At 42.0% G+C, this 14931-nt stretch overlaps 2 protein-coding genes and 1 long non-coding RNA gene across 5 annotated transcripts in view; 1 reads left to right on the top strand and 2 right to left on the bottom strand.

Moving 5' to 3' along the window:
- The first annotated feature begins 3357 nt into the window (after positions 1-3357).
- On the top strand, positions 3358-11739 carry f9b (coagulation factor IXb). Of its 2 annotated transcripts, none has more exons than XM_027158741.2 (8): positions 3358-3468; positions 4411-4580; positions 4892-4916; positions 5384-5497; positions 9554-9688; positions 9977-10242; positions 10325-10451; positions 11100-11739. In XM_027158741.2, the coding sequence occupies exons 2-8, from the start codon at positions 4494-4496 to the stop codon at positions 11657-11659; spliced, it is 1314 nt and encodes a 437-aa protein (XP_027014542.2). In that variant the 5' UTR covers positions 3358-3468; positions 4411-4493; the 3' UTR covers positions 11660-11739. The 2 variants fall into 2 exon arrangements, with proteins under 2 accessions (XP_027014542.2, XP_027014541.2); XM_027158740.2 differs by lacking the exon at positions 3358-3468 and adding an exon at positions 3726-3884.
- LOC125139791 lies at positions 11100-12687 on the bottom strand. The gene is made up of 2 exons (XR_007138889.1): positions 12223-12687; positions 11100-12105 (listed from the first exon to the last, which is right to left on the bottom strand). It is a non-coding gene; the product is annotated as an uncharacterized LOC125139791 (long non-coding RNA).
- A 1495-nt stretch (positions 12688-14182) lies between these two features.
- The window catches only part of LOC113650207 (proto-oncogene DBL), a 15750-nt gene continuing 15001 nt past the window's right edge, over positions 14183-14931 (bottom strand). For both annotated transcript variants that reach the window (XM_047805291.1, XM_047805292.1), the window contains exon 27: positions 14183-14931. This exon is cut by the window's right edge and continues 83 nt beyond it. The gene's annotated coding sequence lies outside the window, so the exon portion shown is untranslated.

Genomic DNA, 14931 nt, shown 5'->3' with positions numbered 1-14931 from the left:
TTAAAAGCTCTCACGCCTGATTTTATCCCTTTTTAAGGCGCAACGAAAATCAGATCTTCTGTCACTTCATGACTACATCAGATCCACACGATCCACTCAGAATCCTCAAACATCCCATAATACACCCTGAAAACATCTACAGTCGGAGGTGCAGCTTCCCCTCTTTAGCTGGAGACATCATGATGAAGCTGATGAAGTTGTACAGAAAAAGATCTAAAATATATGAACACAGCACGACAACAGACAGCAGGAAAAGGTTCTGATCACGCGCTCACTGTGTGAATGACACGCAGGACACGTGGAGATCCCGAAGGGCCAAAAAACCGGCACCTGTTACCAACCCGAGACCCGGAGCACCCGACATCCCCCTTCTGAGAGAGAGAGAGAGAGAGAGAGAGAGAGAGAGAGAGAGAGAGAGAGAGAGAGAGAGAGAGAGATGCAGATGTTCCTCTCCGCTTATCCTCCCGTTTTTGACTCTTCACTCATCTTCTTGCTGTATGTTTCTTGTCTCTCTGCTGTTTTTTCCGCAGCACGTCCAGATTCCCAGAAAAAATAAAAAGCCGAAGCACAGAACATCCCCGAGAGACAGACAGACAGACAGACACGCACTCCTGCTGCAGACGGAAGCGCGCACTCGCGCCCCCTGATTCTCATCCGTTCATTAGGATCGTGTCAAAGCGCTGAAGGCGGATGCTGAAAAACCCGACGTGTTGCAGGAGGGCAGAGGGGGGTGGGGGTAGGGGTGGATGTTTTACCCCTACGGTCTCTCAGCTTTCCTGCAGCACGAATTCAGCTCACACAGAGGCGCCTGAGCCACACACACACACACACACACACACACACACACACACACACACACACACACACACACACACACACACACACAGATCCCCTGCACCGAATTGGTAAACATTTTACTGCAGAAATCCACGTGCGCTGTTGTTATTAAGCACAGCTATAAAATGAAATCAGGAAATGATGTAAAAGATGAATGTTTATTAACACCGAGCTCAACATGCTGACCTGAATACGTGTTATTATAAACATCGTTTTGGGTTTTATGCAATCAAACAGAAGGATATGTTTAATTATTAATATTTAATTAGAAATGTTTAATTAGAAATATTAATATTTCTGTAGTTATCTTTTAAAACTGAAACTGATGAAGTTCCTGATGTTGATCTTCTGAAAGCAAAAGCCATGCTGCATGTGAGGATGTTGTGTATTGGAGAACAGAGAGAGAGAGAGAGAGAGAGAGAGAGAGAGAGAGAGAGAGAGAGAGAGAGATATTGATGATGAGTAGGAGATGCCGTTGTGTCCATTAACTCTGTGATGATCTGAAGCTGTTACGAGTGACACCGTGTCCCTGATTTTCATCATAAACATCAATAGCAGCAACACATGTGGTGTCACAGGTCAGACACAACGCTGGCTCTCGTGTGTGTGTGTGTGTGTGTGTGTGTGTGTGTGTGTGTGTGTGTGTGTGTGTGTGTGTGTGTGTGTGTGTGTGTGTGTGTGTTTAGCTATAGACTAGCACATTACTAATCAGAACTAATCTAATAAACAGAAGCTTTAGTTTGGGACAGATGATGGTTTAATGTGTATTATATAGTGAATATGGCATGTGGTTTGGGACACGCTCAGAGGGGACAGATGATGGAGACACAATGACGTCACAGTTGTAGTTGTATTTATTAATGATGTTACTGATGTGAGCAGGAATAAGACTGAAAAGGGAAATGAAATCAGAATGTCTGAGTTTCCTGTTCCAAACCCAATCACATGTAAATGACCGAATGCAGGATTTAGGGCACTTCTTGTTATCCAGCCTAAATCAAGGGTGTAAACAGTTCACTGAAATAAAGTTCTGCTGGTGTGTGTGTGTCTGTGTGTCTGTGTGTGTGTGTGTGTGTGTGTGTGTGTGTGTGTGTGTGTGTGTGCGCGTGCGTGCGTGCGCGCGCGTGTGTGTGTGTGTGTGTGTGTGTGTGTTTATTTTCAGGATTGTTAGGAATCAGGATGTGATCAAACTTTATTTCTTACACACTCCCTCAGGCCTTCGAGAAACAAATTAAATCCAACACAATTAAACGTAATGCTGTTTTACACATTTTAGATTTTTCCCAGCTGTAAGATAAACAACTCCGCCCTGTCTGCTGCCTGTAATCACCGCTAGGTGGCAGCAACAGATACATCATTTACAGATGGAAAAAATGCTCTAGACGTTTAGATGATTGTAAGCGGTTCTGTTTGTAATTATTACTCCCGATCTGGTTAAAGCTCATTAAAGATATTTATTTGTATGTATAATGTGACTTTACATTCAGCAGATGGAAGAATAAAGTTGTAAACAGATACTAAATATGTGGTATGTTATTTATTTAATCATTTTATTCTAATTAAATAATACTAATTTAAGAATACTAATTAGATAATACTAATTAAATGATACTAATTAAATAATACCTGACACATTGTTTGTGGTTAACTTCATATGTCCCATAACAGAATAACCTCTAAATTCCACAGAAAATAAAAAATAAAAGTCAAAAATAAAAAAATGTGATAATATTATACACTGGTGTTACTTTTCTGGGTAAACAGGAAGAGCAAAACGTTTTATATGGATACATTTGTTAACCAAAAGGTCCAGTGCTGACTGTTAGTCTAATCTACTGCATGTTCTGTAACTAGAACACAGGTTCCTGGAGAACTTCCTGGTGTCCATCACAAGCTGGTAATTACACAAGCTGGTAATTACACAAGCTGGTAATTACACAAGCTGGTAATTACACAAGCTGGTAATTACACAAGCTGGTAATTACACAAGCTGGTAATTAGCTCCATCAGGTGTGCAGGGGAACGAGGGAAAGTCTGGAATGAGCAGGACAGAAAGTTTCCAGGAACATTAAAGGTAAAAGAGATAAAGACCTACATCACTGAATAACATATAGCTCTTTATTGTACACTTTACTGCTCAGTGTGTGTGTGTGTGTGTGTGTGTGTGTGTGTGTGTGTGTGTGTGTGTGTGTGTGTATAAACGGACACATTGTGTAGACTTTACTGAGCTCTAGCGGTGAGACGGTGAAAGTTGTGGTGCTGTGTGGAACCTAATGGAGCTTCATGAAGACAGCGCGGTTCTGCTGTTTAATTATCACACTGAAGTGAAGCGAACTGTTTCATTATCAGCTCAATGTTAGTGACTTAAAGTGTAATTCTACAACAGACATAAAGTGATATTTAACATCGCAGCTTCACTGTGGATGGATTTTATTTATCTGTTTATTTCTGTATTTTATTGATGAATAAATTATCCTCAGTTTAATGATGAGACAAAAAACCTTTTTTATTTATTACTAGAAGCTAACATCTGTGTGTCAGATCCGCCAGAACATCGGTCTTGTTCAAACATCTGTACACAACTGCATAAAAACCACTGATAATCCGACAAAGAAACAAATCCCAAATATGGTAAATAACTTCCCTTTAAAAATGTGTGTATTTGTGTGTGTGTGTGTTTGCGTATGTGTGTGTATATATGTGTGTGTGTATGTGTGTGTGTGTGTGTTTGTGTATGTATGTGTGTGTGTGTGTGTGTGTGTTTGTGTGTGTGTGTGTGTGTGTGTGTGTGTGTGTGTGTGTGTTTGTGTGTGTGCATGTATGTATATGTGTGTATATGTGTGTGTGCGTGTGTGTTTGTGTGTGTGTGTGTTTGTGTGTGTGTGTGTTTGTGTGTGTGTGTTTGTGTTTTGCTGAACTTTGGACTATCTGAGTAACTCTGACTGGAAACGAGGCATTTTAAGAGAACAAAATGGAGAAATTTTCTCTCATTATTTTAATAAATGGAGTTTTTATTTTAATATCGAATTTCTGTCTCACATCATCAGGTATGTACAAGGAATGTTCAACTATTATTATTAGTAGCATTAATAGTAATAATATTAATAATAATAACAATAATGATCTGTCGTTTATCTCTAATTACACATAAAGACTGTTTTGCTTTTCTTCATGTCGATAGTTGAGGTGATGAAGTGATTGATGGAAAATAAAGTAATGAATAAAGAGAACAATTTCAATGTAAAGTCTGATTTAAATTTCATTAATAAAGCAGTTCAGCAGTCACGACTGAAACAGACAGAAAAAATGAACTAATTTTATCTACACTTTTATATTATTGTATTTATTGTAAATGGTGACTAAAGAGCAAATAGTGACACTTGTTGTCCTTCACAGAGAATTAAATGGTTCACAGGGTTTGTGTCCAACATGAAGGGCTTCAGATATTTAGTGGAATTATTTTAAATATATCTCACAAATTTATTACACATTTGGAAATTTCCGAGATTATTCTATAATAGAGAAAAAAACAGTGAATCTCTCTCTCTCTCTCTCTCTCTCTCTCTCTCTCAGTCTCAGTGTTCGTGTCGAGACAGACTGCACAGTCAGTGTTATTGAGACAGAAGCGCTTTAATAAAGGAGGACTGGAGGAAGTGATGAGAGACAATCTGGAGAGAGAGTGTATGGAAGAGAAATGCAACTTTGAAGAAGCACGTGAAGTTTTTGAAAACATGGAGAAAACAGTAAGTAACACGTGACAACAATAAACACCTAATTCTGTTTTATTAAAGGAGATCAGCTGTTTCTCACTGCAGGTTCGGGACAGAAATATAAACAGACCATCATCTGTGTTTATAGTGAACATATTCAGAAGGGGTTCAGAAGTGAGCAGCGTGATGGAAACACAACCAGTTTTAATATTAGCTCAGTATTGGTGGTGCCAATAATTATCCATTAGTTTTATTAAAAGTTATTTTATCATTTTCTATTTGTTTAATTTTCTTCTTCTTTCTCTTCAGTTAAATGTAATAATGTTTCTGACGTTCTTTTACAGAGAGTGTTCTGGATGAGTTACATCGGTGAGCACTAAATTATTACCCCTCTAATTCTACACTGATGAATAAACTCTACTCTGTGGGGTGTCAGTCACCATGGCTGTGTCTCATCACACGTCTGCACCACACCCATCCGCTGCATGTGCAACTTTACATTACTTAATACTTTATGAACGTAAAACAGGCAGTAATTTGGACTGGTGACTGCTTTCTGCAATATAATTCCCATCATGCACCACTGAACACAAGGGGGAGGAATTCATTGTTAACTGTTAATGTCCTTTTTCTTAAAATATATGACATGTATCCTGCATGCTAACATCAGCTAGCACTTAGTGCTGTGATATTTTTAACATTTATTACCTTTCAATAAAAAAACAGTTTATATTTAATTTCATTCTATAAAATAATGTCTCCTGTATGAAGTTATTAAAGTGTCCTTTTAATACTTATGGTGTGTGTGTGTGTGTGTGTGTGTGTGTGTGTGTCAGATGGAGATCAGTGTTTGTCGTCACCTTGTCAGAATGGAGGGACGTGTAAAGATGGCCTGAGCTCCTACGTCTGCTGGTGTCCAATCAGCTTCATTGGGAAGAACTGCGAGCTCGGTAAGAGTCGCCAATCATATGTTTCTAATCTGTGTGTTTATAACACACTCAAACTCACAAGTGTTCATCACCTACAGCACACAAGTGTGCAATGTGTGTAGTGTACAGTGTGTAGTGTAGTATGTAGTGTACAGTGTGTAGTGTAGTGTACAGAGTGTAGTATACAGTGTGGTGTGTACAGTGTGTACAGTGTGGTGTGTACAGTGTGTAGTGTAGTGTACAGTGTGTAGTGTACAGTGTGTAGTGTACAGAGTGTACAGTGTGTAGTGTACAGTGTGTAGTGTACAGAGTGTAGTATACAGTGTGGTGTGTACAGTGTGTACAGTGTGGTGTGTACAGTGTGGTGTGTACAGTGTGTACAGAGTGTGTACAGTGTGGTGTGTACAGTGTGTACAGAGTGTAGTGTACAGTGTGTAGTGTACAGAGTGTAGTGTACAGTGTGTAGTGTGTAGTGTACAGTGTGTAGTGTACAGTGTGTAGTGTACGGAGTGGAGTGTACAGTGTGGTGTGTACAGTGTGGTGTGTACAGTGTGTAGTGTACAGTGTGTAGTGTGTAGTGTACAGTGTGTAGTGTACAGGGTGTAGTGTGTAGTGTACAGTGTGTAGTGTACAGTGTGTACAGTGTGTAGTGTACAGTGTGTAGTGTACAGTGTGTAGTGTGTAGTGTACAGTGTGTACAGTGTGTAGTGTACAGTGTGGTGTGTACAGTGTGTACAGTGTGTAGTGTACAGTGTGTAGTGTACAGTGTGTAGTGTACAGTGTGTAGTGTACAGTGTGTAGTGTACAGTGTGTACAGTGTGTAGTGTACAGTGTGTAGTGTACAGTGTGTACAGTGTGTACAGTGTGTAGTGTACAGTGTACAGAGTGTAGTGTACAGTGTGTAGTGTACAGTGTGTAGTGTACAGTGTGTAGTGTACAGAGTGTAGTGTACAGTGTGTAGTGTACAGTGTATTGTGTACAGTGTACAGTGTGTAGTGTACAGTGTGGTGTGTACAGTGTGTAGTGTGTAGTGTACAGTGTGTAGTGTACGGAGTGTAGTGTACAGTGTGGTGTGTACAGTGTGTAGTGTGTAGTGTACAGTGTGTAGTATACAGTCTGTAGTGTACAGTGTGTAGTGTACGGAGTGTAGTGTACAGTGTGTAGTGTACAGTGTGTACAGAGTGTAGTGTACAGTGTGTAGTGTACAGTGTGTACAGTGTGTAGTGTACAGTGTGTACAGTGTGTAGTGTACAGTGTGTAGTGTACAGTGTGTAGTGTACAGTGTGTACAGTGTGTAGTGTACAGTGTGTACAGTGTGTAGTGTACAGTGTGTACAGTGTGTACAGTGTGTAGTGTACAGTGTGTACAGTGTGTAGTGTACAGTGTACAGTGTGTAGTGTACAGTGTGTAGTGTACAGTGTGTACAGTGTGTAGTGTACAGTGTGTACAGTGTGTAGTGTACAGTGTGTACAGTGTGTACAGTGTGTAGTGTACAGTGTGTAGTGTACAGTGTGTACAGTGTGTAGTGTACAGTGTGTAGTGTACAGTGTGTACAGTGTGTAGTGTACAGTGTGTACAGTGTGTAGTGTACAGTGTGTAGTGTACAGTGTGTAGTGTACAGAGTGTAGTGTACAGTGTGTAGTGTACAGAGTGTAGTGAACAGTGTGTAGTGTACAGTGTGTAGTGTACAGTGTGTAGTGTACAGTGTGTACAGAGTGTAGTGTACAGTGTGTACAGAGTGTAGTGTACAGTGTGTAGTGTACAGTGTGTGTAGTGTAGTGTACAGTGTGTGTAGTGTACAGTGTGTGTAGTGTAGTGTACAGTGTGTATTGTGTAGTGTACAGTGTGTGTAGTGTACAGTGTGTATTGTGTAGTGTACAGTGTGTAGTGTACAGTGTGTATTGTGTAGTGTACAGTGTGTAGTGTACAGTGTGTACAGAGTGTAGTGTACAGTGTGTAGTGTACAGTGTGTACAGAGTGTAGTGTACAGTGTGTAGTGTACAGTGTGTACAGAGTGTAGTGTACAGTGTACAGTGTGTAGTGTACAGTGTGTAGTGTAGTGTGTAGTGTACAGTGTGTAGTGTACAGAGTGTAGTGTACAGAGTGTAGTGTACAGTGTGTAGTGTACAGAGTGTAGTGTACAGTGTACAGTGTGTAGTGTACAGTGTGTAGTGTACAGTGTGTAGTGTAGTGTGTAGTGTACAGTGTGTAGTGTACAGTGTGTAGTGTACAGAGTGTAGTGTACAGTGTGTAGTGTACAGAGTGTAGTGTACAGTGTAGTGTGCAGTGTACAGTGTGTAGTGTACAGTGTACAGTGTGCAGTGTACAGTGTGTAATGTACAGAGTGTAGTGTACAGAGTGTAGTGTACAGAGTGTAGTGTACAGTGTGTAGTGTACAGAGTGTAGTGTACAGAGTGTAGTGTACAGTGTGTAGTGTACAGAGTGTAGTGTACAGAGTGTAGTGTACAGAGTGTAGTGTACAGTGTACAGTGTGTAGTGTACAGTGTACAGTGTGTAGTGTACAGTGTACAGTGTGTAATGTACAGAGTGTAGTGTACAGTGTGTAGTGTACAGTGTACAGTGTACAGTGTGTAGTGTACAGTGTGTAGTGTACAGTGTGTAGTGTACAGTGTGTAGTGTACAGAGTGTAGTGTGTAGTGTACAGTGTGTAGTGTACAGTGTGTAGTGTACAGTGTGTAGTGTACAGAGTGTAGTGTACAGTGTGTAGTGTAGTGTGTAGTGTACAGTGTGTAGTGTACAGTGTGTAGTGTAGTGTGTAGTGTACAGTGTGTAGTGTACAGTGTGTAGTGTACAGTGTAGTGTGCAGTGTACAGTGTGTAGTGTACAGTGTACAGTGTGCAGTGTACAGTGTGTAATGTACAGAGTGTAGTGTACAGAGTGTAGTGTACAGAGTGTAGTGTACAGTGTGTAGTGTACAGAGTGTAGTGTACAGAGTGTAGTGTACAGTGTGTAGTGTAGTGTGTAGTGTACAGAGTGTAGTGTACAGAGTGTAGTGTACAGAGTGTAGTGTACAGAGTGTAGTGTACAGTGTACAGTGTGTAGTGTACAGTGTACAGTGTGTAGTGTACAGTGTACAGTGTGTAGTGTACAGTGTACAGAGTGTAGTGTACAGTGTACAGTGTGTAATGTACAGAGTGTAGTGTACAGAGTGTAGTGTACAGTGTGTAGTGTACAGTGTACAGTGTACAGTGTGTAGTGTACAGTGTGTAGTGTACAGTGTGTAGTGTACAGAGTGTAGTGTACAGAGTGTAGTGTACAGTGTGTAGTGTACAGTGTGTAGTGTAGTGTGTAGTGTACAGTGTGTAGTGTACAGTGTGTAGTGTAGTGTGTAGTGTACAGTGTACAGTGTGTAGTGTAGTGTGTAGTGTACAGTGTGTAGTGTACAGTGTGTAGTGTACAGTGTGTAGTGTACAGAGTGTAGTATAGTGTGTAGTGTACAGTGTGTAGTGTACAGAGTGTAGTGTAGTGTGTAGTGTACAGTGTGTAGTGTAGTGTGTAGTGTAGTGTGTAGTGTACAGTGTGTAGTGTACAGAGTGTAGTGTAGTGTGTAGTGTACAGTGTGTAGTGTAGTGTGTAGTGTAGTGTGTAGTGTACAGTGTGTAGTGTACAGTGTGTAGTGTGTAGTGTACAGTGTGTAGTGTACAGTGTGTAGTTGCATGCTGCTTCACTTGAGCTGATAAAGTGATGAAACACAGGTTCAGAGTTTAATGGTGCTGAGATGATGATTAGTGACTCAACACCTGAACTACTGAACACCTCTCAGTCTGTACTTAACAAACATAGTGCAAATTTATTCAAGTAATAAATATAGTGAAATAATCACCAGTCAATTGAACAGTAAAGATGGCCACCCGACTTCGTTTCCCACCTGACTACGTTTCCCACCTGACTTCTGAACGGTGCCTTTAAATGCTGTTAGGTTTTTTGCTCACTTGAGCTTCGTTTGATTTCAGATGTTGAGAGGCTTATAAATAAAACTACTGAACTGAAGGCATTTATGGTTTATTTTCTCCCTGACTGTTCACGTGTGTGTGTGTGTGTGTGTGTGTGTTGCAGATCTAGAGAGACAGTGTGATGTGAATAATGGAGGCTGTATGCAGTTCTGTGAGGTGGATAAGGTACAGGGGGTGGTGTGTATGTGCGCTGATGGATACACACTTGGTGCTGATGAGAGGAGCTGTGAGCCGAGAGGTAATTCACTCTCAATGTTCCTTACAATATCAGTGGAAATCTGAACATTGGGTGAAGGTGAGTGTGGGAGACACCAGAAACCTCTGGAGATGATTAAACATGAACACATTAGCATTAGTAAACCCCAGAAGCTGGAGAAAGGAACTGTTTCCTACTGTGAGGATGCTTAGATTTCAGAGAAAAGATTTTTTTAAATATTGTTATTTATTTTTGCTAAAGAAAACAACACACACGGCCACTGAGCTGAGAAAACATGCCTGTGTTTAAAGCTCTTTGTGATGTGTGTAGATAATTACCCCTGTGGTCGTTTGGGGAAGAACATCGCCAACAAACTTGCCACGAGAACGTTACTCACTGAAGAAACTGTGAACCAAACTCATGGCATCAAACATGTCACTGTGACGGAGAGGAATTTAACTACAGCAAACAGCACAAATTCCACTGACAGAGACTGGGGTTTTTTCCCCACTTTACCATCTATCACAGAGGAGACCAACACCAAGACGCGCATTGTGGGAGGATTAGAAGTAGCATCTGGAGAGGTTCCCTGGCAGGTAGTGTGTGTGTGTGTGTGTGTGTGTGTGTGTACGTGTAAGAGATAATAGAGGTTCTTCTCTCTTTGTGTCTCCTCACTAGGCGGCGTTGGTCCATAAAGAAAAGAAGCTGGTGTTTTGCGGCGGTTCTCTCCTGAGTGACGTGTGGGTCATCACCGCTGCTCACTGCCTGGTGGAGGCAGGGATCGGAAAGTTCTTTGTAAGATTAGGTAAAAATCAGATTATCCAGAGAACACGGGGAGTTTGTACTGCATCAGTGATCCATGAGGTTTTCCTAGAGTTGATGAAACAGACCTTTGTGCTCGAGTGCAGCTCAGAAACAGAACCTAAAGATTTAGTTTAGTTTTTAGGTTTAGTAACAGATCAGATTCCATACAGTCCACAAGACAAAAGAACTGATGAACTTGTTCAGAAAGTTACATCCCCACAATTCTGCAGTGTGTGTTAGCCGGATGATTTTGACAGTTCTTCATGAGTGTCTTGTTTGTCCTGAGCAGTTAAATTGCCCACAGTTCTTCAGAAAAATCTTTCAGGTCATGAACATTCTTTACTTTTCTAGCATCTTCTGTATGTCAGACCCCTTTCCAACAGAAGCTCTATGATTAGATACGAGGGACTCGTTCACCATTACACAAGGTGTAAACATTCACTGATGCTCTAGAAGACAATGTATTAAGATCTGAGGGGTGTAAACTTTTACACAGGATGATCAGTGTGTTTTGTTCTGGGAAACATGAAAATATCTTACGTTTCTTCTGAAGGGAAAAAAATTAAGATCTTATATTTGACAAAATATAAACTAAACTAAATAAAAACAGTTTAAACTTCTCATCCTGCTGTACTCATGCTGCCTACAGGAGAACATGATGTTAATGTTGATGAACATCGGGAAAGTGATCATGAAGTTGATGAACACCACATCCACCCCAGCTATCAGCATCAGCAAAGCCACAACCACGACATCGCTCTGCTGAAGCTCAGCACACCCGTCACCTTCTCAGACTACATCATACCAATCTGTCTTGGCCCAAAAACCTTCACAGAGTCCTTGCTGAAGAGCGTTTCCGTCTCACTGGTCAGTGGGTGGGGACGGATACGCTACAGAGGGGTGGAGTCCGAAAGGCTGCAGAAGGTGGAGGTTCCCTTTGTGGACCGCACCGAGTGCAAAGGCAGCGATAAGATTTCACGCTTCATGTTCTGCGCCGGGTTCCTGAACACACGCAAGGACTCGTGCCAAGGGGACAGCGGAGGACCTCACGCCACCAGACTGAACACAGACACGTGGTTCCTGACGGGCATCATCAGCTGGGGTGACGAGTGTGCTAAAGAGGGCAAGTACGGCGTCTACACGCGTGTGTCCAAATACATGAACTGGATCACAAACGTGACTGGAATCAAAGTAGCTTCTTCTGGATGAATACTTCAGGTTCCAGCAGGAAAGTGTTTACACCATGAATAAATTTCATCACTTGTCCATAATAAACAAATCTTAACTTACTCATGATTATGTTAAGAGTTTTAACTAGTAATCAGCTAAAACAATCGAATAAAAAACTGCACAAAGGACGACATTGTGCTGAAGTCAGTAGTTCATTTAGCTTTAAAGCCATGAGAGAGGAAGCAGTAGATCAGATGCAGGCATTATAACGACACGCAGCGAACGCCGTACAGCCGCTCCATGGGTTTGTGTTAACAGCCAAAAATATAAATAATACATGAATACATTCATTTTGGCACAATGAGCTAATAAACAGTGAGTATTTACATGTAATGAAACATGGCTTTTTATAACATTATACATCTTGTGCTTAAACATGTGGTGAAAGTTCACTACACCTCAACATGTAGCTGCAGCTCTAACACCTTTATTACCACCTGAACACGGAGCTGCAGCTCTAACACCTTTATTACCACCTGAACATGTAGCTGCAGCTCTAACACCTTTATTACCACCTGAACACGGAGCTGCAGCTCTAACACCTTTATTACCACCTGAACACGGAGCTGCAGCTCTAACACCTTTATTACCACCTGAACATGTAGCTGCAGCTCTAACACCTTTATTACCACCTGAACAATGGAATAGCGAAGCTAACTTAGCGCCCAGCAGTGAAGAAGAGATAGAGGCTCTGATGTATTTCTGCGGCGTGTGTGTGTGTGTGTGTGTGTGTGTGTGTGTGTGTGTGTGTGTGTATGTGTGTGTGTGTGTGTGTGTGTGTGTGTGTGTGTGTAAACAGTGAACATTAAACTAACACATGAACTGTAACAAATACACAATGCTATGAAAACTCTAACAAAGTATAAAACCGGATTAGAAACAAAGCTGTATGTAAAAATGTGTGATGTCTCAGTTTGGCACAAAGTAGATCCTAAAACTGGTGTGTGGTGTTGGTGTGGTGTGTGGTGTTGGTGTGTGATGGTGTGGTGTTGGTGTGGTGTTGGTGTGTGGTGTTGGTGTGGTGTGTGATGTTGGTGTGTGATGTTGGTGTGTGGTGTTGGTGTGGTGTGTGGTGTTGGTGTGGTGTTGGTGTGGTGTGTGATGTTGGTGTGGTGTTGGTGTGGTGTGTGGTGTTGGTGTGGTGTTGGTGTGTGATGTTGGTGTGGTGTGTGATGTTGGTGTGTGATGTTGGTGTGGTGTGTGGTGTTGGTGTGTGATGTTGGTGTGGTGTGTGATGTTGGTGTGCGATGTTGGTGTGGTGTTGGTGTGGTGTGTGATGTTGGTGTGCGATGTTGGTGTGGTGTGTGATGTTGGTGTGGTGTTGGTGTGTGATGTTGGTGTGGTGTGTGATGTTGGTGTGCGATGTTGGTGTGGTGTGTGGTGTTGGTGTGTTATGTTGGTGTGTGATGTTGGTGTGGTGTGTGATGTTGGTGTGCGATGTTGGTGTGGTGTGTGGTGTTGGTGTGTGATGTTGGTGTGGTGTTGGTGTGTGATGTTGGTGTGGTGTGTGGTGTTGTGTTGTGTGGTGTGTGTGTTTTTGTGGTGTTGGTGTGTGTGTGTTGTTTGTGTTGTTGGTGTGTTTGTTGTGTGTTGTGATGTTGTTGTGATGTTGTGTGGTGTGTGTGTTGGTGTGTTGGTGTGTGATGTTGGTGTGTGTGTTGTGTGTGTTGTGTGTGTTGTGTGGTTGTTTGTTGGTGTTTGTTGTGTTGTGTGTTGGGTGTGTGATGTTGGTGTGTGTTGTTTGTTTTGATGTTGTGTTGTTGTGTGTGTTTGTGTGTGTGTGATGTTGGTGTGCGATGTTGGTGTGGTGTGGTGTGTGGTGTGTGATGTTGTGTGGTGTGTTATTTGGTGTGCGATGTTGGTGTGTGTTGGTGTGTTGTTTGTGTTTGTTGTGCTGTTGTTGGTGTGGTGTGTGATGTTGGTGTGCGATGTTGTTGTGTTGGTGTTGTGTTTGTGTGTTTTTGTGTTTTGTTGGTGTGTGATTTGGTTGTGGTGTGTGATGTTGGTGTGTGATGTTGTGTGTGTGTTTGTGTTGGTGTGTGATGTTGTTGTGTGTGCGATGTTTGTGTGTTTTGTGTGGTTGTTGGTGTGTTGTGTTTTGTGTTTTTTTGGTGTGTATTTTTGTGTGTGTTTGTTATGTTGTGTGTGCTGTTTGTGTGGTGTGTGGTGTTGGTGTGTTGATTTGGTTGTGTGTGTGATGTTTTGTTTGTGTGTTTTTGTTGTGTGTGTGTTGGTGTTGTGTTTTTGTGTTTTGGTGTTGGTTTGTTTGATGTTGTGTGCTTTTGGTTGGTGTGGTTTGGTGTTGGTGTGTGGTGTGTGGTGTTTTGTGGTGTTGTGGTGGTTGGTGTTGTGATGTGTGGTGTGGTGTGTTGTTTTGGTTTGGTGTGGGTGGGTTGGTGTGGGGGTGTGTGGTGTTGGGTGTGTGTGTGGTGTGTGGTGTGGTGTGTGGTGTTGGTGTGTGGTGTTGGTGTGGTGTTGGTGTGTGGTGTTGGTGTGGTGTGTGGTGTGTGGTGTTGGTGTGGTGTTGGTGTGGTGTTGGTGTGTGGTGTTGGTGTGGTGTGTGATGTTGGTGTGGTGTGTGGTGTTGGTGTGGTGTTGGTGTGGTGTTGGTGTGTGGTGTGAAGTGTTACACTTCATTCTGTCACATCCTGTAGAGACGTCTGTGATCTGTAAATCTCTGGACAAACAGAAAAAACAGCAGAACACACACACACACACACACACACACACACACACACACACACACACACACACACACACACACACACACGGCTCACTTCACGCTGAGGTTAATGGGACTCTGTTGTGAAATGTGCACCACGGTTTCTTCCAGAAGTTCTCATGAAGGTCCTGGATGCAGAAATCGCTAATAAACACACTGCTGATGTAGTGATGAAGAGGAGGACTGGGGTGATGAAGGTGTGCTCTATAAACAGGAGTGTTAAGTGTTTATAGGAAGTGGACACTGAGTGGGACAGGGGACAAAAGGAAAGGTGTCCTTTGTTTACTCTATTTTCTGGACCTCATGTAGACCTTTAGATGAACCACATCATTAACCTCTGAACTGGTTACACAACATGAATTACTTTATATCTAAAGGTTCATCCTAAACACCTCATATAGAACAAAAGGCTTCAGCACACACACACACACACACACACACACACACACACACACACACACACACACACACACACACACACACACACACAACTGCAGTCCAGAGAATGTGGTATGTTTTACAGCTGGAT

This window comes from Tachysurus fulvidraco, chromosome 20 (assembly GCF_022655615.1).
Source record: "Tachysurus fulvidraco isolate hzauxx_2018 chromosome 20, HZAU_PFXX_2.0, whole genome shotgun sequence".
Classification (NCBI taxonomy): Eukaryota; Metazoa; Chordata; class Actinopteri; order Siluriformes; family Bagridae; genus Tachysurus; species Tachysurus fulvidraco.
Note: the sequence above shows the minus strand (reverse complement) of the source record. Positions and strands in the feature narration are given on the sequence as shown.